The following is a 26020-nucleotide window of genomic DNA, read 5'->3' as shown; positions in this document are numbered from 1 at the left end:
ATGCGGCAGCTCTGTGCCCGCTGCGCTCACCTGCTGCGTGTCCCACCCTGGACGTGAGATGCAGAGAGCCTGAACAACCCAACCTAGGCATAAACAGCTGCAGTTTACAGATGTAAAGGCAGGAGGTGAGAAAAAATAAATAAATCTTGGTTTTTCTGTCGCTCGCAAAATCCCCAGTGAATTTCATGAAACGTTCTCCTCCTGCTACTTTATTACTCATAAGAAACTAACTGGGATAATGGTCCAGAGGCCTTTTCTGGAAATGCCATTCTGATCTGGGTGAAAAGACTCAAACTCCATCTGTATGTTAATACACACTCTGAAATAATATCCTCCCCCAAGACATATTACTGTAAAACCACTCGCCGCTATAATGTGCATTATACTACAGCTACAGCTTACTTTAATAATCCTTCGAATATTACGAGCAGGCTGCCAACTATAAAAGCCTTTTTCTGCCATACAGAAGAGAACAGTTCATTTATAAAGCTAAATACCAGCTGCTATAAAACATCATGTAATGAAATCGTTACCCAATCTTTTATATTCCTGCTTCCAGGTAGCCAGTCAGTATAAATAACTGCGATAGCTGAGCACTTACTCTAAAAAGTCCTTTTTGAAGCAGAATTCCCTCGTCACACCTCTGCCATTTGGAAGAGGCAGCTGGGACAGACAACCAGACCCAACACATGAGCACCCCAGAGCCGCCCTGGCTCCAGCTGGAACCTGAGCATGGGTTTGCCCAGCAGACCCGCTGCATGTAACAGTAACACAGCCAGAAAAGAGATCAGAAACGACATTAACACCATATTAAGCAGAACTGTAATTGAGGCTTTACCAAATCTGCAAAGGAGCCAAAGAGTGGTTCCCTTTGTTCGTGGGAGATGCGTGAAGATCCACATAGCTCCCTCCTGCCAATGGCACCTCGCAAATGGGTTCATTGCCTGGTCTCCTAAACACACATCTGCCTTGGAAATAGTTACAATTTCTTGCATTTCTCCACAATTGCATCTCTTACAATTTCCCAAATTCCTTCCTAAAGAGATTAACTACACAATTTAAGTTTAAAAGTAAATTTGATTCATCTGGAACTTTAAGGCCAATAAAAGTCTATTTAATTTTAAAGAATTATTAAGGTATCTATCACTGCTTGCTAGAGAAAGTTTACTTTAACTGTTCGTGACCATTTTAAACAAAACCACCTTACTTTTATTTCCCTTTGTTTGACATGTTCCTTGGTAAAAACTGAGAGCACTGAAGGACAAAAGAAGACCACAATATAAAATGTTTCACATCTTAGTTTTGCGTTTATAGTTCAAGTAACACAATTATCACTGAAATATTAACTTAAACCACAGAATTGTCATGCAGAGCAAAACGTGCACTTGCCCATAGCAAGTAGGCGAGCAAAGCACGAAAGAAGAGCAAAACCCCTGGCATCTGGGATGTGCTCAGGTTTGTGCACGCTTCCCATCAGGGTGCTCCTGAGGAAGATGAATGAGTTGAATTCTGAACTGGGTGTTGTACACATGGGTGGTCATTGCTGTAGCAGACTAAGAAACTAGTCTGCAACAGAGGAAGGGAACAAAGTCCCTGTGTTGTTTCTCCAGCTAGGAAGCAGCACCTGGTTTAAGCCATTTCCTTCCAGAGTTCTTGGTGTAAGCCCTGGTGGTTCTGCAGCAATGAAGTAGCCTTACTTAAACTACTACTGCTAAAACTGCAAAACAGCCCTCTGCCTTTTTTCCACAATTAACCCGCTGAAATGTCTGGGAAGTGCACCTGGGGAGTTCCAGCAGGCAAGCACCAGCAGTGGGTCCTGGCTGCTGGCTCTTCCACCCCATCCTACCTCGAAGATGGAAATCGCCTGCTGCTCTGTAGTCACCTCGCCTGGAATCTGATTATCATCAATGCAAACCTAAATACAAGAGATTAGCAAGAAGGGGTGGTAGGGGAAAAGCAGTAATTAAAAAGCAGTAATTAATCCCTGGAAGCACAATCTCCTGACACAACCAGACAATTTTTACATTTCCAGGCTGTGCAGCAGGTTTCTCTGGCTCCAGGGCTGTATCCTTGGGCACGTTTCCACTGAACAAGTCTGCTCATCAGCTCCATGTCGGCTTCAGCTGTCCTTGCTCCCTTCTCCACTGACCCCACCAAGCTTCGGGGTGTGGATTTCTGCAGGCTAACACACACACCAGCACATCCTTACTAGTCTCAAGCCATTGAATTGCCCAAGAGAACTGACTCCATCTCCAGAAAGAGCTCCCAACAGCTCTGCTTGTGCCATCAGGCCACAACTAACGAGATAACAAAGTCCTCTCACTACAGCTCCCGGCGTGTTTATTTTAACAGGTTATTTTTATATGGGGAGGGGAAAGATCCACAAACAATTTACAAAACTTCACGCATTTCTGTCAAGCTGTTGCAATGAGAGGAGCCAGGGAAGAACAGTTGTCCCCAAACGTTAAATTAGGGGCACTCACAGACAGAACAGCCTCCTCGCACGCCCCAGGGGTGACACAGCAAGGCAGACAGCTGGGTAAGGAGAACACGGAGCAGACAGGGCCAGCAGTCATCCCTGCAGCTGGTGGTAAGAGAAGAGCACATGTACGCGAGTCATCCTACCCCATGAGCAAACCACAACATCTGCATTATTGGCACATGTTCTCTCCTACTTGCACCAAGTGGTTATCTCTGCAGAAACCCCTTCTTAGGTCTGGCAAGCAGAGACAGTTATTATAGCACCACGGCTGCCCTGTACACAGCACTTATGGTTCGAGCAAGATGGTTGCTGGAGAACTGAAGGGCAGGTTCAACAACAACAAAGCAACTGAAGTTTGGGGAAGAAGAAAAAAACAGAGAAGCTTGGTCCTAGACAGCGGTGGGGAAAACACCTAAATCTCAGTGAGACCGACTCCTCTGCTTGAAGGGTCCAGAGTGAAGCTGCTGTGTCCTGCTGACTGCTGGGGAACCACCGTGACACGTCCCAGACACCGTGTCCCACGCACACCTACCCGAGCCACCCAGGGCTGTGACTCACTCGGGCTGCAGCAGACGAAAAAGCCCAAGCTCACGCGCCTCTGAGACGTGATCCTGGCCCAATCCCACCGTCCTGTAGCCCCGAGGCACTGCTGTGCTCAGATGCTGTACACAAACCAGTATCACTGACTGCACCATCACTGGAGCGCCCGAAAAAGCTGGAAACCAGCAGCCCAGAGGAAAATGCACAAGTCTCCCTTTTAGGGACTCAGGCCAATTGTGAAATATTGACTCCAAACACTTAAGAAATAGCAAGAGCACTAAAATGTCTAAAATGTATCTTTGGCACAAATTGGTTAGGTCAGTTTGAAGGCAATTCTAAGAACAGAACTGGTATTTGGAGTACTTGAGGAACAAGGTAGCAAAATTACAGAAATCAGCCCTAATTAGCTGAGAGGGATGGCTGGGGAAAAAGACGGAAATAGAGAGTAAACAAAAATGCACATAAGTGAGAGACGAGCCATCCATCAGGGGAGGGCTGCTCAAGTGTAAACATATACAGGCTGCGCTTCTGTGTATAAATACAAGATGTGTGTGTATGTGTATATATATATATATATATATATATATATATATATATATATATATATAAATAATGTATATAAGTGCATAGTACAAGAGCCCTTCAAAACTAATAAACACATAATAACAGAAAAATATGAGTAAGATTGATATGTAGAAGTAGGAATGCATTTTAGCAGGAGTACAGGGTGCGCAGAACATCAGAGGCTCAGCGACATGCTGGGACGAAGGATCTCATGTCTGGGATCAGCATTATCACCCCCGTGACACAGCAAGCATCTTCCCAGGGCAAAGAGGGCCACCCAGAAGACAAGTTAATGGCCTTGTCTAAAACAAGTTTCAACATACACCCAAACCATAGCATCAGATGCAAGTCCTCACACACCAGGCTCCTACAACAGGCCCGACAGACACAACAGCCGGAGCTGGGACAAGATCACCCTGCGTACAGCTGTCCCGGGGGTGCCAGTTCAGCTGATAAGAGGTTACACGGATGACGAAAACAAACAGATCAACAGCAGCTATCTCCGATCAGCTGCCTCCTGATGTATTATCCTACGCAATGACACTAAATACTTCCCTGTAGCTACCCAGTTACAAGCAAGTATCAAAAAGGAGGTCTGAAAGGGGGACACAGTAGATCTTTCTATAGGTAAACACTCTGCTCCCCACCTTCCCAGTACAAAACAGGCAACGCAGCAGACTGCTTTTGGCAAACCCTGGCCGAGACCTTATCCTTACTCAGGGAACAGGCAAGAGCACAGCACCCAAGCTGCCCTAGTCCAGTAAAGTGGGGAGCGAACAAGACAAGATAAGCAAAACCAAAACTGTTGGAGACTTTTCCATTGGGCCTTGCAGCAAGCAAGAGTCCAGGACAGCAGGACTCTGTCACCTGGTGCAGAAAGGGTACAAACCCAATCGTCCTGCTAAGGTTAAATGACTTCAGAGAGAAGTGATAAAAATCCTCGTCCTAACACAGAAGAGCTTCAAGAGATGGACAGGGCTGGTGATGAGCTGGGTCTGGGTAGCCACAAAGCAAGAAAAACTGCAGCAGAGAGACTGCTGGCATGTGGCACCTGCTCTGAGACCTTGTCAGCCAGCAAAGCAGCCTGTGTCAGGAGGGTTTATTTCAAAACTCGGGAATCTGTGTTACACTTTACTTGATCATAACTTTGTACTCAATTTGAAATATTTGAATTATGTTTTTTAACAAAGCCATCTTCAATTACGAGTGCTTGCTCAAGCAGAAAGCTGCCACACCTTGGCAGTTCCATGGTACAGTCAGATCCGCAGCCCTTTTTATTCCCTCTTAATTGCATCTGAATTTCTAACACAAAGTGCACATCCCTAAGATCAATGTGCATGACTTGAAATCTCAGCCGAGGCAATGCAGCAGGGACCCGGACCATGCAGAAAATCCAGCAGCCTTCTCAGGCCAGTAAAAGGACACAGTCACTGCTGGGTTTTGCAATGGCTTAGCCATAGGGGTTGTTCAGCATGTTTCTGCAGTAGCTCGTTAGAAAGCCACAGATACGTGAAGCAGACATAATAACATACCAGCTGTACACCAGGGCACCTAAATGCAGTATGAGTCTCCCTGAAGAGCTGTCCCTGTGGTGTGCCAGTGTGGAGATGATGTCCCCACTGCCCACCGGATCCCTCCCTTCTACCCAATGCTAGCAGTGCGGTTCCTGTGACTTCTTCTGCACTTGACTTCTGGTGTGCCCTGCGAGCTGTCATGTGAATGGGGTTTGGATCAGGTAGTGCTGCCAGCACCACCGGCTGCTGGGCTGTGCACAAAGGATTTCTTCGCTGGCGATGCCCACACGCAGCCCGGGTAACACGCTGTGAGGATGCTGTCACCTCTCCCAGGCACGCATCCACTTCCATGCCCCACTTCTGTGAGAATTAACACACACAAAAAAGGCGATTCGGCTATTTGTTTGGTGTCATTTGATAATAACAGTAATTATTTCAGCTCCGAGGTAATGAGCAGCAGGAGTAAATAGCCAGAGGCACTGCTCCAGGCTATCAGCTCATCTCTGCTGGTCAGTTATTAATGTTGAAGGAACGTCTCAGGCATTAACTATTATTGCTAAATCTGCTTTTGGTCATTGTTTTTTTGTTTTGTTTTTATACAGTGCTCTATCTAAAAGCAGGGAATGACTGGATGGAAACTAAGGCATACTAAAGCATTATGAAGTTCCCCTTCCCAGTGCAGTATTAGCAGTGAACACAAGGGCAATGTTTCTATTTTTTTCCGGCTCAGTCTTGTCCTCACAAGCAGTGACTCTGCATTTTTAGCTCGCAGGGCACAAATCCAAGAGTGATCTCATTCAACTGTCAAACCACTTCTAAAAGAAAAAAGGTCTGTGCCAAGAACAGGTAGAAAAATCATAAATAGCTCTCTCAGGACTTGGTTATACAAGAGTAATATTTCCAGAATGTATTTTCCCTACTTATTTTAGAGTTTTCAATGCACAGAGACAGTTCAGTGAACATCTGCTCTCTCCCTAGTCTGTCCCCAGAAAACACCCGTCCATTTTACAGTTACCTATGAGGCACACATTCGCTCACTGGCGTAGTCAGGATGAGCTGCAGACGTTCAGCTTCACAGCTGAATAAGTTATGATGGCCATCAGAAACTGCATAAGCAACCTCCCCTCTAATGAAAATTTCTAGTCTATCATTTCTTTAACCACTCTTCTTCGGATCTTGCCTGTGCTTGTTTTACACCAAGGCCAATTGTGCTCATTTCAGCGCAGGCCCTTTCACAGTGGGTGCTTTTGGGTGAGACCCGAGGGAAGCCCAAAGCAGCACGGAGCTTCACCTGGGGTCCGCATCAGGCTCCTGAGGGGCCATGGGGCTGCGATGCCTCATGTTGTCTGCCCTGACTGAGAGAAAAACCTGCCTGCAGCCAGCCTGCCCCCCTGCTTCCACATGCTTTCACAGAACGTGGAAAGAGCTTTCCTGGCATTAGGACCAGCTATCTGAAGAAGACTTGAGGCCGCACCGCTACCACAGCCACGCAGCCTTGACGGGGCCAAGCCCACCGAGCGCTCTCCTCACCACCACAGGAGCAGGGACATACAGCTCCATGCAGGCAGCTCCTGTGCTCCAAACAGCACCAAAATACCTGCTTTTGACCCATCCCTGTGCTTGCTCACACAAACGCACAACTGGAAGCTGCCAAATGCCACCCACAACAAGCCCTGGCCTGAGGCAGCCAAGCGAACACCAGGCCCGGGGACTCTGGTGGCAGCGAGGCGCGTGCTGAAGTGCCCTCCTGGGCCAGGGCCTGCTGCCACAGTGGCTTGAAGAATAGAAAAGCCATTGAAGTGGAGTGCTGTGAATACAGAGGGGTCATTTTTCTGAATATGGACTGCCTGATGGGAAGACAAAGGCCTGATTTACCCTGAAATACCCACATCCGAACAGCTGCAAGACTTGAGGACGCCCAGCACGGCCTGAGCTCCCCCACGTGCAGTCGGGGGCTCTCCGCGTTAGGTGGAATGCATCAGAAATCCCCAACAGCTGACAGGGTGCTAAATACGTTGCTTCAGGTTGGGGTTGAGAATGAAATCCCACTGAAATAAGGCGGCTACCTGTGCCAATTTAAAAGCATTCATTTCCCAAGATTGTTACGGGTGACTTTCAAATCCTCTGCTTTGGACACATGCACACACGACCTCCCCAGCCATGCACTGAAGCACAGCTCGCGCAGGGGAGGTACCCGCTGCTTTTGGGGCCACTAACAGACAGAAGTGAACACCGTACAACATGACACTACCCACACTGTTTTGGGTATTATGAAGATGTAAAGAAATACTTTCACTTACCTTATCCTCTTAATGTTTGATGTGGAATAACCATGCCCTGCTACAACCCACACAATCACTAAAAGACACTTTGCCAGTTTACACAAACCCCAGTCATGATAGAATACCAAAATGGAGTAACACCGAGGTACAGATGGAGAGCTCTGAGACAGTAAGTCTGGAGGTACTCAGTTTGTTATTGTGTCAAAAAAAAAAAAAAAAAAAAAAGAGCTACAACAAAACAGCTATCAAGAAAACCCTGGGAGTTTTTTAGGTTTAATTTTTTGACTTTTAGTCTAGAACATGCCTTGTTACTTGGCTAACTACAGAGATAACTGTAGTAGCTAGAGAGGTTTAAACAGAAGAAAAAGGTGGAAAGCTTCTTGTTGGGATTCTAGCTGCATGAGAAGTACAGTCACTCAATTACTACAGAAATATTTTAGTTATCTTTCTAGATTACTTAAAACTCCTTTGCTAGGCTGCACCCTGTCAGCAATGCTCTCATGAAGCATTTCCAACCACAAATCCCTTTTCAACATTACCACAGAACTTGGGAGACCATGGCTTATTTTAATTTCAGGTTATTCCAAAAAACCCCAACAAAGCAGAAATTTTACCAGAGGCTTGTGTCTGAACACCGCTCTGTCCCGCTGGGGCTGGGTATACCGAATCCTGACACTAAGGAGGGAGAAGTCTGTGGCTGCATTTTTCTTCTTGAGCATTTAAATGAAGCAACAAAAACACACGTACCAAATACAGTAGGGACTTTGCTCTCCCCTGAAGCTCCCTGGATGGTTTCCAGAAGGACACCTATCTTAAATGCGTCTCTTTGGGAGAGGACAGTTGCACCACAAAGGTGGACGTGCTTCTGCACGGTCATCAGATTTCCCAAGTAATCTCTGAGCCAACAGACAAGGTAATAAAAGCAGTCTAAATGCTTTTTATCTGGGATACCACCTCTCCTACAGGCTAATCTCCACTACAGTGAAGAGACTAACAGAAATTGCTGCAGCTAACAGATTTTTGTTCTCTCAGTTGTTTTGCATCAGGCACCAGAGGCAGAAACAACGCGGGGAGATGGGCAGCTCTAGGAACTCCCTGGGGGCAGAAAGAGCTGGGCACAGCTCTGTCCAGGAGCCTGATGGTCTTCAAGGGAAATCTGCTGAAAGCCCAATGCAGCAATTTCAGACTGCCATAGCTGGTTAAAGAAACTTTCATTGCTCAGCTGAAGCTTTGTATAGAAATTAATTCTTGAAATACCATATAGGCCTGGTCCTGACTTTGTATCAGTTCACACAATGCTGTGCTCCTGGTGATGTCTGGCATGATGTAAACTGGTTTAGTCTAGAGAGAGAGGGTAACGGCTGGGAGCACACTCAGGTGCTTGTCCCTTGGACCTCTGAGCTGCTTGTTCTGCAGGTTTAAACTAAATATTTTTATTACTTCCATTATCAAAATTCACTGCAAGATGTGGAGCAGTCAGTCATTGACCCTTCCATCGCTTCAAACATGCCTTGCTTTAACTTTTTTTTTTTTGTTTTTTAAATAAAAGTGCCAGTGACTCTGGATGAGATAGACTTTGTTTTTCAGGTAAACCAAGTTTCTTGAATATTATATCCACTGACAAACAAAATAAAAATAGAAGCATTAGCCTAGAAAAACAAAGGCAGAAAGGGATACATGACTGAGCTCCAAATAAACTAGGAGAGTAAACATCAGAAAAAGAAAAACAACTAAAGATCTGTTTGGTACAAAAATAACAGGTTCAAGCTGGCCATAAATATCTAGAAATGCAAAATAGCTTCTTGAGCCTTAGTTCTTGGCTGATCAAGAGGCTCCCTGCAGGAGTAGTAAGGGCAGAGCTTGATCAGCTTATTGCAAAAATTACATGTTGTCTGCAGAAAAGAACTTTGCTGGGAATATGTCTGACTACCCACCCTTCCCCTTATTCAGCCACCAGCCCAAGAGCTACTCAATATGCAAATTCTAGTACCATAACGAACAGGGCTGCTATCCAAATTAATGCAATCTATGATGTAGTGTAATAACTAGCAACAATACTCATCATATCTAACTCAACCCAATTTAAATAAAATAGAGAAGGCAGTGCTCATTAAATCTGAGCACTGCTTTGCTGAAGTTATTATAAATGCTTGCAGATGCTCTCATGAGTGACTCCACCTAGAAGTTTAAGACGCTAAGAAAAGAAAAGGTTTAAGAATGAGAACATACATTTTTGGAAAAATCATTTTGCATTACTAGCTCTGGAAATCAGGACAACTGCTGAGAAAAAGCCTTTGATTTTGTGATCTAGCTATAGACAGGGTCCTCCAGCATACACTGAATCAGCCTCTTTCACAGCAATTACTCCGTTCGGTTCACCGTGGAGTTCTGACTCCTCTATTCACCCAGCCCAGCTGTAGAGGCCTGCATGGATTCTGCAGCTTTGGATACATTCAGGTTCAGCACTGCACATGGCAGGAGCCTGAAAGCACACCCAAGTCCTTCCTCCTCCCCAGGAAGAGCAGCAGACCTGGCCTGACCTCTGCTGGGGTTCTGCTGGCCCGCTGCTGGAAACCACCTGCAGCAGAAGCACGGCGGTTTGGGGGCAAACCCTGCTTCCTGCAGCACACTTGACAGGTCGAGGCAGGAGACAAAGAAGCTGGAGAAACCTGCTGACAGTGCACTAGCTGGAAGTCCTACCCCATGCGAAAATCTCCAGCCTCACAAACCTACTTGTGCTGCTTGAGCCCCATTCCTACAGCCCAGCAGCCCTCTGCTCCCTGGCTACCAGCAGGGGAGGGCAGCCCTGTGGCTCCAGCCTCGGGTGGCCCATGGGCTGTTCCTGTGGGTCTCTAAGCCAAGAAGTACGCCTGACCTGACATAGCTCATGAGATCCAAAAAAGCTGTGAAGTTGCTCTTTACCGCCTGTGTCCAGTGTTGCTAGCTCTCAGTTCAGAAAACTGAGGAGAAAGACACTGAGCAAGGAGGTGCGATCCCTGTGAGAGGACGGCAGAGCTGCAAACTTCACAAGAGTTGCTAACACTGCGTGAGCAGACGTGAGAAAAAGAAGCCTGATTTGCTTCTCAAATTTACTTCTTGAAACAGGGTTTTGTCCCTCAACTTGCTGTAAGTGCAACTGGCTTCGATAGGAAACCACCAGAGTCTCCTGAGGCACACCGAGCTCGAGTAAGAAGTCACAACATGTAAAACAGGACTGCTTCACTGAGACGGCTAGTTTAGCTTCTGCTGTTGTATAATCATATAATTTCTTAATTCTAACCGTTTTAGACAACAGGGAGGTTGTTTCATTAAAAGCCACATACCCTGGCAGTCCTCACATACATATGCACAAAGGTAATCAAACTCTTAACAGTACTGACAGGGCTTGCCAAGTTATATTCAGGCTTTGGAAACAATCCACGCAGCAATAACTGGAAGGCTTGTGTGAGGGAAGAGGCACAGCAGCACCCCACAATGCAAATGAATGATGTTACTGTAATCATTCGCGTCCCAAGGGAGATCACAGTCTGCTGCACAACATGAACAGGCTGTGAAAGTCTTCACCGATTCCTGTACTTACCAAATATACTCATGAACTGTTAGCTAATGTTAGTGAAGTTTCTTTAAAAAAAAAAAAAAAAAAAAAAAAAAAAAAAAAAAAAAAAAGGCAGCAAGGAAATGCACCTAAGCTCCTTTAACAGCAGTTGTGGCGGACAGCTTTATATTCTTTCATTCTGTTCTTTTTGTTTGCTTGCTTTTAAACAGGAAGATCACAATTAAGAACAGCATTAAGGTTTTGTCTACATTGGAGATTTGTCCCAAAGCAGCATAATCCCTGCAGCTGCAACCACTGCCCCTCTGAAGTCAGCAGTGGCAAACTTGCAGCGCATTTTATGCACAGACCGTTCCCAGATGCACTCGCTCTCCAAATATCAGACTTCCATTCCACGCATGCTCTGGTATGCAGTTAACTCCAACTATATTCTATGGAGAAGCCCAAAATCCTGTACCATTTTGTGGAAATAGAACATAGCCGTCATCTCTAGACGTTTCCAGAGATGCCACAAAGTAAAACTGAACGTATAGACTGCAAGAAGTGCAGATAAATCCGACCTCCACCAGGATGTCAGTTTGGCCCACTAAAGCTGACAGAGGAAAATGAGAGAGAACTTGTCTCAGATGCCTTAATGGTGTGAGCTAACACACTGAGGGATCAGAGACGTACCAAAGCTACCAGAAAGGGACCGGGGAGCACGTGGCTGTAAGAGGAAAGCAGGAGGGAAAGGTGAAACAATCCACTCTGGCAGCAGCAAGGAGTTAGACCTGACTTCCTAGCATCAGAAACACGGAAGCATGCCGTGTGGATGGATCCCAAGGCACACCGCGTTTCAGCCTCTATTTCAGCCCATGGTACGCTGAACACAGAGAGGGCTCCCGAGTCTTTTCCTTGGCCTCAGCTGCATTCGCTGCCCGGTACAGTCTGTCAGAGCCATTATTTTTAAGTGGTGGAACGGAATCCTGTATTAAATCAAGTTAAGTGAACGCAGATTCTCATCCCCCCACATGCCTGAGGTATACACACACACTACCATAGGGGCATATATGGTTTTAATTGGCGTTGGTCCCTGGTGTAGCCGAGGCCCCGGGACAGGAGTATTGGGTTTCATGACACAGCAGCACTTTCTTTAGAGACAAGGAAAGTACCCCTCTCTCCCAGAAATACTGTACAAGCCCAAACAGCTCAAGTTACTGACACACTAAATCAGATAAATTCCCCTCTATTTAAGAAAATGTCTTACCCTGACAAAGGGATAGATGAATTTCCCTCCATCTGCAGTACTCTGGCTGCTTGACTAGATGGAAACATTTGTCTGATCCCTCAACACCAACAACCTGTTTGGAAGCATCTGTTACATGGCTGTTACTACCACTTTCCCAGCTTTTGCTTCTCGATATGAAAACACCACCGCAGCAGCTCGAGTGCTTAGGGAAATCTCCAAGAAGAAAAACAGCCTGTGCCATCTGACTAGGGAGAAGCAGGCACTGACCCCGCGAGACCACAGTCTGAGTCTGAGTCCACTGCAGAAATTCTTGCCAGCACAAACGCTTGATCCAACTTGCTCTTTAATGAAGAGGTAATTGGTCATTACTCGTCCACAAGACACTAAGCAGACATAAAGCTGAAAGAAACAGACATTAAGTTCTTGATATTGCAGCTGGGAGTTTGAAAGTCTTACCTTGACTACAGTGGAATCTAGATAATGGTGTGTACATAAAATTTAATAGACAGCAAAAAAAAAATAAATAAGGATAACACACCCTTCTTTCCAACCTCAGCATAAAACTACAGCTCTTTTATCCTCAGTTTACCAGCTCAGAGTAGGTGACAGCTTTAGCCACATGAAGAGACCTTAGGAGAAACTATATATAGGGTGAAACGAACTTTTCTCCAGGAAGCTCTAAATCTAGGTCATCTTGCTTCTTCTGAGAGGTAACAAAAACAGGTTACTCACTGAACAAGAGGGAAGATTACAGTTTATAGAGGAAAACAAAAATTACTTGAAGAGTGAAGTTTTATTTTTGTGCAAGTGGATACTATATTTTCTTTCCTAAAAGATTCTTCTGGAGGATTCTGTAAAATAAAACTCCTCATATTTAACATGGTGTCTCTGCACAGCTCACTCCACCTCCTGCACGTCAATAAAGCCACAATATTTACAAAAGGAATGGGCATTCTTCGGTGAATTTATTTCCTAGTTTAGCCACACAGTAAATCAAACAAAACCTAACTTATTAAAAATTCCACAGTTTGCCTAAATTCAAACAGTGAAAAAAATCTCTTCTGGCACCTCACTTTTGGTTCTTGTAGATGAGTGGCTGGAAGGACTCTATAAAAAGCAGAGCTGCACCTGAGTTACCAGACGCACCCATTCCAGCAGACTACGTATCACAGCACTATGCCCAGCTGAAGGCAGGGTGGCAGAGCAATGGGGCAGCTCACTCGGGTTTTGGGCCTGAGGCCATCCCACCCGATCCAGCTGGCAGAGGGCACATGGCCACCACAGCCACTGGAGCTTCGACCATGCTGCATCCCCAGGCGCAGCTAGCTAAGGTGTGCTTTGTGCCATTACCAGAGCAGGCTGACACGTTTCCTTGGCTCAGGACAGACCTTAAAGCAACACTACTTATGCGGTGCTTTTTCCTCTTTTCTAATTTGCAGACCTCTGAAGAAATCTGCAGCAGAGGTGCGTGGACCTTTATTCTCAACTTGATGACTACGGATAGGATTTTATGACTTCGCTGTTGTGAGCACTGTAACGCAGCTTATAGAGCCTCAGACATCCAGGGTCTCAGAGGTGAAAAATCATTAACCTAGAAAATAACTAATATTTAAAATAAGTATTTTTTCTTGAGATTTACAAATGATAATGTTTCCTTCCAAGAAGGTCAATATAATTCCAAGAACGCCACTCTTCACAAGACAATCCACGACTGCCTCAAGGTCCCCAAATGAAGATGTACCACTACAGAACCTCATGAAGCAGACACTAAAAGCAATGACTTAGTCATGTCTCATAACCTAAACTGAAGATAGACAGATGCAACTGCAATACCAACTGTAATACCTAAACAGAAAACAACCAAGAGAAATCCCCAAACATCAGAAACTGGTGAAGCAATTAAGCAAGTACTATTAGCATGCAAAAAATACAGTCTACAAGTGTTAAGATATTAATTTTGTCTCAGCTAAATCTGAATTTTCAGCATTTGTTTGCCAGTCTGAGCCTTTTATATAGTTTCCACTGAATTCAGCAGTTAACTGCTTTCTGTTAAGCAACAGTACAGACCAAACCAGTTTCACAGTTGGCTGTCTGTAGTCAAGCAGTTCTTACACCTGTTTGTTCAAAACCCAGGAGCAATCACTTCTCTCTCTGATCTTCAAATAAAATGCATTTATTCAGACAAAATAAATATTGGTCTTAATCTATACTGCAAAGTCAAACTGTCTGAATTACAATTTCAATGACTGTGTTAATAAAACGCTGTGATTAATGTTCAGCGCGCAGAACAAGCTCTGTATCTGGGTTTAATTACAATGATGAATAAAAGTCAGACACAGAGGCATCATCCCCGAGTAGTCATGTGTTATACTGTCCTGTAGATATTGAAATGACGGAGTCCGATGCACTTTGATCTCTTAGATCCAAGTCTCCTACAGCTCTAAAAGAGAAAGGGCAAGAGTGCCCAGCCTCATCTGATTCTGCGACATGCACACACTGAGTCACAAGGGATTTGTATCCCTACCTACCCAGGTGCACCTTAGAGGAATAAATAAAGGCAGATAAATATTGTTCCAATTCCTTCTGGTTAGAGCTTGTACAGAGTCATCAGAAGAGCCACACAAAGTGGTAGCAGTGAGGACCACAGAGAACCATACAGCACCTACAAGCTACTGTCCAAGTATGTGTATTTTATGTGCAGATATTTCTGGTTTATCATCTATTTGGCCATTTCTTTTTAAATCAGTTTTGCCATGACAAAACTTAGTATTCATGAAGCTGACAGTATCTGGCAAAGTTTTGGTGGTTTCAATCACGACTGCAGGAGAGGTGATTCCCACCCTTTGAAACAGCGCCGAATGGGTTTTTACTTACACTGGATATTCATGTGACTTGGTTGGATTTTTATTAGTCATAAAAAAGGCATTTCCTTGATGTTTCTAGGACTTCTCTTAGCAGTCCAAACTCTAATGGCACATGGGCTAAGCTCTGGAAAACTCAGCACTGTCAGCCAGCTGAGATTCATCTTTGAGGACGAGGTTGTCTCTGCAGATACTTGGCCTTTGAGTTCAGTGAACTGAGCACAGGGACTGCTTCTGAACTGCGCCTCCAGAAACACAAACTGCTCTGGGTGGGGAAAAAGCAGAAGGGAGGACATGGAGGCCTCTTCAGTGTCCAAAAACTACGATCACGGGAAACAAGTTTCATTACTGCAGAGATAATAGTCTGCACATGCATCGCTGCATGCTGGGGCTAAGGGAGGAACTGAATTTCCTGAGTCACAGTTTCTCCCATTCCTCCCACAGTTTCAGTCCTCCCTCAGGCACTTCAGGGCCTGAACTAAAGCAGTGGCTAAAGACAGGCAGGAGGAGAGGCTCAGAAATCAGACTAGCCTTTGGTACGGTTTCATGCGTATGTGCACGTGTGCAAAGCAGGGAGCGTGCGCGAGCTTTCTGATGGCTCAGCAGAAACGTCCAGTGCAATAAACCAGCTGGTTGTGATTTGGCTGACGCAACTGTGGTTGAAAGGAAGGCTCTTTTATCTTCTCCTCCAGTTGCTGCACGCATCTGTTGTTTGTCCATGTCACTGCTCGTGGATTGTGGCCCAGCAGCTTTTCTGCCACCGGCATTGTAACTTTCTTCTTCGTTGTCGAGAAACAAGAGTGGCCGACAGAGATTCCTGTGGAAGACTGGTAAATAAAGCAACCGTTCCTTGCAACTCCTTGGGCTCTTGGAAGTTGTTTCATTAGCTCATAGGAAAGTCATGGCCGCTTTGCTTTAGCCCATCCTGCAGACCATTATCTCTTCAAAACACAAAACTAGTTTATTTTCCGTGGTTCTGAAACCGAACTGCAGCTGTATGGCCAGCAGCATCTGCAGATCCCATCAGTGAACTGGCAGCACACACGGGAAACGCAACAGCTTCCTAAACACAAGGTGGTCCTGGATTTCGGGGAGGGCGGTGTTGTTTGTTTTGATTGGCGTGCCTCAAAGAATGCTGGATCTCCGCGGATAATGAAGATTCATTATCCTGATTAGGCAAGATTTTTTATTACCATCTCCACAGCCTGCTCATTCCTACTAATCGAGCATCTGGAACACGGGCTGCCAAATAAAAACTAAATTATCGGATTCCAGAACAGATTTTAGTAGACATCTATTGTCTTAACCAGATCTTCTGATAAAGCTCCCTCTCTACAGCAGCAGATTTGTTGTAAATTCCTGCAGAGGTTCATTTTGTAATGGAGGAATATTATTTTATTAAAATCAAATTATCACAGAACACTTTACAAACGTGAATTAAATTATTTTGCATGTCTGCACTAAAGATAAGCTTTATTGCTCCTCATTTTACAGATGAGGAAACTAAAGCACAGACCAGTTAAGTGATTTCCCAGAAGTTACAAACTGAACAGCAGGCTGAACTAAGAACGACTATGGCTTACGCTAGGGCTGCTCAAGTGATTTTATTATTGTTGAAATCCACAGTTTCACCCAGCAGGAAGCTACACGTGAACTCAGGTTTTGCCCACCAAGAAGCTCTACATCAACTCCCCTCTGCCGGGCCAGGTGGCTGCTGCATTTTCCTGCTGGTGGCAGCTGCCCCCTGAGGCTGGCAGAACAAGCTGAAGGATGGCGCCTTCTACAAAAACACATCCTACCTTCAGGAAGCACGACGTATCTCTCACTTCTGAGACTTTCACGGTGTCAGGGCAAATTTTTCTTGCAGTCTAAATCCAGACAGGAGCTTGCTTTGCCTTCCAGAGTCAAAGAGGCAAAGAACAGTGACTTGCCAGCTTTTTTCCCCTGAAGACGTTTTACTCTAACTCAGCCATGACATCCCTAAAAACCTGCTCATTTTGTAATTCCCTGGTCTCTTAGGAACTGTTTCATTAGCTCATAGAAAAGTCACGGTTGATTTGCTTTAGTCTATTCCACAGCCCATTAACTCCTCAAAACATAAATACGTTTCTCCGTGTGTCCGTGGGGAGGCAACAGTAAGGACAGGCACTGCGACTGGCAGATACCAGCCCGTCCCTGGCAAGCAGTGTTATTTTTAGTTTCTTGCCCTTACATTCTGCAACCAGTTTGCCTAGAAACGTTAACAGGGTCTCTGACAGTGTTCATTAAGCCAAGCCTCTTTCCTTCATCAAAGTGATGAGCAGTGACACAGCAGACAGGGACAGACCTTGGTCCAACTTGGACGTTCCTTGGGGAAACACGTGCAACGCAGCGACCAGCATCCCGTCAAATGGGGCTATAAACACATTATCTTCTTCTCTAAATTCCTCTTGCAAAACCTCCTGGCCAAATGGTTAGGGACAGATCCTTGCCGACTGCTGACTCAACTACAGTAGGCTAGAAATTGACTCCAATATTCATAATTAGGAAGTGTTAACACAGAACTCAAACGTCAGCATACACATCCCATTTCTTCTAGCCATGCCCAACGGGTATTTATAACTGACCGGAGTCTGAGATCTATTTTAAGCTGCAGAGAACTCCAATATTCAGCCAATGCTCATTAAAATATCCATTAAAAACAATTTTAAAATGCTACTTTCATTATTATTACACCAAAAAAAAAAAAATTATCTAGCTTTGCAATACCAGCTGGTATCCTTTATCTTCAGATTTGCTCTTCTGCCCCTCCTCTCCTTATCCCTACCCCTCAGCTCCTTTCACTAGCAAGATGAGGACAGCAGCGCTCAGCCAGCCTGGCAGCCTACCTGAAACCACCGTGCATTAAGACTGGAAATACAGGTGCACAATTTTTTGTTTTAAATAAATACTGCCCAGAAAGGAGTTTACACTCACCACCCACGGAAAACTTTCTATCTAGTACTCATTAGTAGCAACAAAGTTATCTACACGACTTGCTAAATTCTTCAGACATGCACAGTGTATTGCTCAATAATGAAATGATCTTGAATGCTATTATGAACCACGGAGTTTATAATATATGTATTTCATTACTACACATATTTCATTTCTATTTCATACATATATTTCATGAATAAACTGAATATCCCTCTACAGATATTTAAAGCAAAACAGTTTGCTATTGCTTGCACATGCACACAATTTACCAGAACAGCCCCGTAAGATACCGAGGAATCCCAGGTTTTCCCAATGCAGCTGTCCAAGCTGTATCACAACAGTCTACCAGGACTGACTTCACCATTCAGTGCTCGGTCTTTCACAGTTAGAGATATTAATATAGCACTTGCTCATTTCTGAAAACAAGTTATGTAAGGCAGCCTAAGCAATCATATTCTTGAAAAAGAAGTAAACAACACAACACTGCCTTACTCTACCATTTCTCCTCCGTGCAGCAAATCCTAAGCTTCAGCTCCTCCATCGCAGCTGATGGCCACCTACACCCGCAGTGTCAAAAGGCACACGTCAACAAGCAGACACCCCCTGCGTGCACCCCCTTGAAGTTTCCACCAGAATGAGGAATTGGGGGATACAGCAGTATTTCGCCAACTAAATTGTAACTCATACACATATCTTTAGCAAGGTGTGGAGGACAAGCAGAGAAAATGATAAGACTGCATGTGCAATATTTAATATACACATTTCTCTTACATGAAATTTCTAGTTGGTTGGGTTTTGTTTTTTCCTCCATGGCTAGCGCTCATTATGCAGAGTTTTTCCATCACATCTTTCCTCCTTTTATGCTGTTCCGATATACACCAACAGTTCCAGTGCAATGTTGTACTTAAGTTATGATGAGAGAGTAATAAAAGCTTTGTTCTTTTGAGCAAAGTACACCCAATACATGCATCCACAGTGTCAAATTCCAGACAGAAATGGAGCAGACTACACTGAGAAAAGTTTCAGACTGAGCACTTCCCCAGGGTCTCAGAGGAACAACGCTGCAGGGCCACATCTCCTGCACTGCACCAGGCACTGGGAGGGGGGCACAGGGCACCTCGGGCACCTGCTGTGCCGCAGGACAGAAGGACCAGGACAAGAGCACAGCGCATGCAAGTGATGCTCATTTCACAGAGCAGGCCCACAGAGGATATTGCAGCAACCTCAATTTAGGGGAAGCCATGAGACAGCCTGAATTGTGCTTTCAAAACCTGCTGTCGCCAACAGCTTTTGAAAGATTACGGGCACACAGTGTTGGCTTAAGCTCGTGTTTCTGATCTCTCCTCTCATTTTGTGCCTACAACCTAATCAAGATCCAGGTCAAAAGGTTTTAAATGAATCCCTCAAATGAGAGAAAAAAAAAAAAAAAAAAAAAAACGCTGGAATATTTTATCTGGGCCTCCAAGACAACACAGTGCAGTACTGAGCACCAAAGTTAACTTTGGATCTCCTCAGATAAAGGGGTGAAACATTTTATCAGTCCATCTTCCCTATCAATGTTTCAAACATGCTTTTATGAGTTCAGTATCAATACCAAGAACTTACACTTATTTCTCATGCTTTTAGCTTATTAATTTAGCAAGTGTTACATATATATTTTTTTAAAAAATATAAAAATATTGCAGTGTATGTTGTCAACAGTAGTACCTTTTAGAAACTCGGGTAGAAAAAATGCATTCTGCACTTTACTGAACACATTCCAAAGCTCTATAAACTCTGAAATTGTTTTCTGCAGCTAAGGAACTATTTAAGAACAGAAATACGAGACAAGGATTAAGAGAAGTTGCACATCTGTTCTGCAAAATAAAATCTTTGGGAAGAACTGCTAGAAGTAAAGAGAAACTAGAAAAAAAAAACAGTGAACTTCTGTGGAAAAAACAGAAGGCATATTGCCAACAGATGGCGAAGAAGTCAAACAGAAAAGAAAAACAAACTTGAAAGCACACGCAATTTTGAGGACTTGAGAAGAAACAAAACCAAAGCTAACTTGTTCCTAATCAGATTCACCGGTTAGAAATGGAGTTGCATGTGCTCAGCACTTAGAAAAACAGTTGTAATTCCAGGATTCTAAAATGGAGGCATCCAAAACCAGCCTCTGTCTGTGAAAATGCTGGTCAACTCTTAAAATAGTTTCCTTTTCCCCGCAACACATACAAACGCACTCTTTTGTGTGTGTTTTAATTATTTCCCATGTTAGCCCTTAAGCTTGATGCTCTGGAAAATGGCTGATGTTCTCATGGACCTCTTTCTCATAAATCTGGATGGCTATTTAAAAAGATGCTTTCCCTCTGAAGCCTTCTTCCTGTAGCTTACAGTGCACTGACAGCAGACAGGTATATGCAGAGCCTCTGAATGGAAGGCATATTCCTCATTATGTCATTACAATGACAATCCAATTTTCAATCTAACTTCTGGAAGCAGAAATTTTATTTCTGAGTGATCTGATATCACTCAATCATAAAGTAAATTTGACATGCAATAATGAAGTGACTATTGGAAGCGCGTTTTGCTGTTAGAAGTTAACACCTGAAAAAATTATGGCTTAACTAGATTCCCATATGGATGCCCTCAGCACAAGCGTGCCAGGCAATTTAACATGTTTTAAGTGTCAGAATAACACAGACTTGAGTTAAAAGGGATGCACAAGTCCTTCTCTACTGTATCTTTACCTCTTCATCAGCAAGCTTCCTTCTCTTCACTTGCATACCTTGCAAGAGCTGTTCAGGAAGTTGGCACATCACTGCTGCAAACCCAAAGGAAGCAAACCAAAATACGTCTATTTCATGACTAAAGCTCCAGCAATTAGGTTTTAATCTTCCGGTTTCTTGCGCACTCTCCAATTGCCACAAACAAGTTTTCAAACCCACTTTGTCCTCTTCCTTGCCTTCCCTCCTCAGGTCTGTACGTTCTCATGTACACGTTAACTCTGGTTAAAACATTGTGAAATAAGTATTTATCACACATAAGGACAGAACTCCTACATTCCCATTTGTAACCCTGAATCCAAGCTGCCATTTGGAAGTTAAAATGAGATCATAAGCTACTGCAGCCACAACAGCAATAATGGAGCACAAGGAATCCCCCAAGTTCAGCATTTGGCCTGAACATTAGGCCTAATACAATTCAAAGTTATCAATCCCCTTAACCTTGAAGTGCATAAAATACTGCACAACATTGTAAGTAATGTCTTTTTTAAAGTCACAAATCACTGTGGTTTAAGACTTATGGAACAAGAACCTTCGAATTTTGACGAGGAGGCACAAAATGCCATGTTACAGTGAGGGTTTAGCAATTGGTAAGATTTGTGTATGGGGTTTTTGGATAGCGGTGCCATTCAGGACAGCCAAACACCTGTGTGCACATGACTTAATGCTAGACTGCTCTATTCAAATGCGGAAAGTTTGGGTATGAATGCACTTACTCAATAACAGAGGTCTGAAAGTTCACTGGTTTTACTGTCTACAGTTTTCTCAGCCAACCATCCACACTTACGTACAAATTCTTTGTTTAAAAAACATAAAAAAACCACAACACCAGCAGCTGAGGAAGATGTCTGCTTATCTACCACTGAAGGTGACGTGAGAAGGCCTGCAAAATGGGATTTCTCAACTCTCACAAGAGCTAACAGCTTTTTTTCTTTTGAAAGACTTTTCCAAGTCTTCCCAGAAATCGCAGACGCAAACGCAACAAAAATCAACATACCAAGTTGGCTGTCCACGCTGTAACAAAAACACGATGCATTCCTAAACAGAATGGACAATGAGGTTTAGCTTAGAACAACACGACCTTTAAAAATATTAATCTGCTGTCAAACACTTTATTGGTCAGACAGTTCAGAATTCAGAGAAAAATAACCCATCTTGGGAAATTCCTTCTAAATGTTAAGCTCCTGCACTTGTGCAAAGCAAACAGCTACGCGGTGCCAAGCAATACCAGCGCTGTCCCCCTGCATCACCGATGACTGCTACGCATGTGGCTCCTCTTGAGCACTTAAGGGACTTCCTATCAGAGCTGTAATTCTTGAGCTTGTAAAGCACTCGCAGATTACACGTCTACCCAGTTAAATACTTCCTGCAATTTTGTTAATTATACGTCAAGGTCTGCAACTACTGAACGACTCCCACCCTTGGCAATAAGGAGCTCTCAAGCCACCCTCCAGAATTTGTGTCTCAAGCAGTCATTTATTTTAGATTTCACTGATCTATCCCATTCCACCCTTTCAGATAGGAAGACACTTTTAAAACTCGAATAAAACGTGCAGCTATACTGTTGACATTCTTCCTTGTATTGTTTTTTTTTTTTTTTTTTTTTTTTTTAAGTGCCGTGTGGCCTTCAGAGGGCCTGTTTAAAGCCATATATGTTTTTATATACGGGGATGGAGATCACCAGGAGTGGATGAGTGCAACCACAAGTCCAGCTGCCTTTTTGGGGAGCCATCGCATTGAACAGAGGTCAAAAACAGGCTTCTGGTTACTACTGGCATTGGGATTCTGCATCGCTACCCTCTCCTGTGAGGGCTATGATACAGAAAACACCCAGCATTTTTCTCCCTGCCCGGTTACTCATCAAGATGTGCATTAACGTATCCTTTCCAGACAGAAAATCCAATGGGAAAACCATCCCTTCCAGGTCCCCCCCCCGGCAGCCGAAGGGAATAGGATCTACTGGATTACAAAAAGTTCCTCGCTACGGATCAGCCCCGGCTAAAAATAAGCGCGGAGCAGAGGCTGGAGTAAATAGAGCCAGACAAAGAGCAGCTCTCCTGCAAGTGCCTGTGGCCTCCCGTTCGCCAGCACCGAGAAACGAGCAGCACCAGCCAGTGATGTCACCGGGCAGGGACAACAAAGGAAGCGGCACTGCCCCAAATTCGGGGTCCTCGTTTCTGGAGCCGAAACCCGGAGCCGAAACCCGGAGCCTCCCCCCCCGCGGGCCCTCGCCTCCCCCTCCGGGCCCGGCCCCGGCCCCTCAGCGATTAGGGCCGGGATCTCGCCGCCTCCCTCCCCCCCCCCCAGCCTCGAGGCCGGCCCGAACAAAGCAGCGGCCCCCGGGGGGGCGGCTTCAGGGACCGGGAGCTCCTCAGCTCGCTGCCCGGCACCGGGACGAAGGCACCGAGGGGGCAGAGCCGGCCCCGCGGGGAGCCCGGCCCGGCCCCGGTCCGCCCCCCCCCCCCTCCCCGTACCTGATATGGCGGCGGCGGCTCCTGATCCGGCTCAGCCCCGTCCCCGTAGCTGGCCCTGTCCGACTGCGACTCGTGGAGCAGCGAGATGTCATCCGACGTGGGGGACTTGAGGCAGTTCCCCATCTTCCACCCCCTCCCACCCCCCGGCCCTCGGGAGCGGGGCTTCCCCTCCGCCTTCTCCGCCGGACCCCGCCGCCGGCGGCTGGGCGCCCTCAGCCTCCCCGCCGCAGCGCGCAGCCCGCAGCCGCCCCGCCGGGGAGGCTCATGCCAGCCCCGGCCCTAAGCGGCTTAGCGGCAGCCCGGCCGCCCTCCCTCCTTCCCCCGCACGCTCCGCAGCCGCCCCGACCCCCGGCTGAGCAGGGCAGGGCACGGCAGAGCTCGGCTCCCAGCCCCGGGGGGCCCCGGGAGCTGGGGGGCAGCGGGGGCTGAGCTGGGGTCCGCCCGCCGCCCGCCCCGCGGCAGCCCGGCGCTGTTGTGCTTCCTGGTCACCAGCTCGCTGCGCACTGGGCTTTGTCGCACGGCCCGCCCCGGCTCCTCCTCTCACTCCGCCCCGCCGGGCCGAGATGGCAGCCACAAGGCCCGGTTCTGTCCCCGAGCCCCGCCGGGAGCACGGCCCGGCCCCGGCGGGATGAGGCGAGGCCGAGCTGGGGAGGGCTCCGGCCCGGCTGCCGCCTGCGGGGTTGGGGCTTCTGCCCTCCCCCAAAATGGAGGGTGCCGCCGTGCTCCACCTCCCGGGGCTCTGTGTGTGTTGTGTTTGCTTTCCGGGCGGCCAGGGAGGAAAAGGCCGCCCAGGCACCGTGAGGGGACAGCGGGGTGCCCGTCCTGGGCTTCTCCGGTGCAAGGCTGGAGGCTCAAGGGCCCGCCCCGGCCCCGGGTTCCTCAGGAGAGGTCCCCCGAAGATGGTGGCCTTTGTGCTGAGCGCCTGGAGTTGCTGGGAGGGCACGGGTTTAGAGCCCACAACTCCAAGTGTAGAAAGAAAAGCAAAAGGCATTCTGTTACTTCTGTGTCTCTGTGGTGGTGTTTTTTTGTGTTTCATCACCTTTTATGTGATGAGCAAGTATTAAGTATTAACCGCACATTTAACTCCTGTACTAAGAAAACACACAAACAAAAACACCTTTTGGATATAAATACCTGCAGACTCCAAGAGAGTAAATGCCCCCTCACGCTAACACAGACCAATGTAGAGGGGAAACTTTTTTCATTTACAGGACAACCCTTCAAATGTTCCCAGCTTTGTCAGTCCCAATGAGCAGCCATCTTAGGTCAAAGTATCTATAAACCAGTTGACCACAATGAAGTATTTGGCTCTACAACATTTACTTTAACATTCAAGAGGTCCTGTGGTGGCTGAAGAACTTGGAGCAGTGTTTCTGATGATTGTCCATGTGAGCTCCTCCGTGAAGATTTCCCTTCATTACCCTTCAGAAGTTTTGTTTAGCTGCTTACCACTGGATAACCTAAACACCTTCAGTGTAAAAGCTACAGCAATTGAGAAGTTATTACTGATGTTTATGGCGTTCAAAATGGTTTTAGACCTTTCTAAGAAACTAAGACTAGAAATGTTGCTGGAGACATAAGCATTGCTTGTGATAGAAAGGCTTTGCAATGGCCTGATGTAACTAATAATGACTGCTGTCATGATGCGGTCATTTGGGTGTTTATCATAAGAGTGAGTTCACTTGGTTTAATAGGAGAATTAGGAAGGCAAACAGTAGTTAGAGAGGAGCCGTTGCCTAACCCAAGAATGGTTTCAAGGTGAAAGCAATGTCAGAGCTGCCACTGCCAGAAACTTATACTGGATTTCCAGCCCTATTACAGAGATCGTCAGTTGTGCAGGGGCAACATCAGCAACAAGATTACTGGCAGCTAGGAAGGTGTCTGTTCACTGCCACTTCACACCTTACTCTTTCTGTGGAGCCCCTGTAGTCGCTGTGGCTGCATCCCCAGTGTGCCTTGCATTCCTGATCCTGCACAGTGGAGAGGTCCCGTGGCAGCACAGGGTGCCTCCCTTTGGGCTGGCATGCCAAGGTTTAGCTTTCTGCATGCAAATGTGGATCCCTGGTCTCATCCTGATACGTAGCCAGGACACAGCTGGGATATACTGTGGGGTCCCACAGAGTAGGTGTTGCCTGTATTTCCCTTGAGCCAGATCTGCAAAAGAACTATCACTAACTGCTACGCCCAGTTAAAACTTGCACCTAAGAAGGTACAGGATACCCTGAACTTGGGCTCCATTTAAGGAAGAGACTTGTCAAATGGCAAAAGAGGTCTGCTTTTTATGACAGACTCACAGAGACCAAAGAGGAAGCAAAAGTTCATGTTTGGCCTTGCAACACGAACAGCTCTGCACCTGTGAGAGCTTTGAACAACGAAGAACAACTACCAGCCACTGCTGAGTTCTTTGAAGCGGAGGTGGTTTAAGCCACTTGTTTTTCTGTGCCATTTACTCCTGTTACGTCAGGTAAGTGGTTAATAATGGCTTTGCACCACCAGGTCACAAGTTGAAAAGTGGTCCAGGAGATGAAGAATGGGAAAACTCTTCTGTTTATGAATGCAGAAGCGTTGTCATTTCATATACATATGCCTGCTGTGGTGTGACTGTCAGGCTACTAGTTTTTCTACCACATTTTCTTGCAGTATGGGGACAAGAAAGCAGTCAAAGAGTTTTTCAAGGTAGAAGATGATTGTCCTTAGTGCTCAGTAACCATTTGACGGGAGCCTCTCTTTAGGGAACCCATGACCTGTTTTCACTGTTTCTGGGTATTAAGTTACAAAAAAAAAAAAAACAGATCTGGC

General features: G+C 45.8%; 1 protein-coding gene across 1 annotated transcript in view; it reads right to left on the bottom strand.

Moving 5' to 3' along the window:
• RNF11 (ring finger protein 11) overlaps window positions 1-23882 on the bottom strand; it is a 31964-nt gene extending 8082 nt beyond the window's left edge. Inside the window, exon 1 of the mRNA XM_082766352.1 lies at window positions 23222-23882. Coding sequence (XP_082622478.1) covers window positions 23222-23344 — 123 coding nt within the window. The 5' untranslated portion in view covers window positions 23345-23882. The remainder of the gene's footprint in view (window positions 1-23221) is intronic.
• Between the last annotated feature and the right edge of the window lie 2138 nt (window positions 23883-26020).

Source organism: Aythya marila, assembly GCF_965140915.1.
Source record: "Aythya marila genome assembly, chromosome: 8".
NCBI lineage: Eukaryota > Metazoa > Chordata > Aves > Anseriformes > Anatidae > Aythya > Aythya marila.
This window is presented reverse-complemented; position numbering and strand designations above follow the sequence as displayed.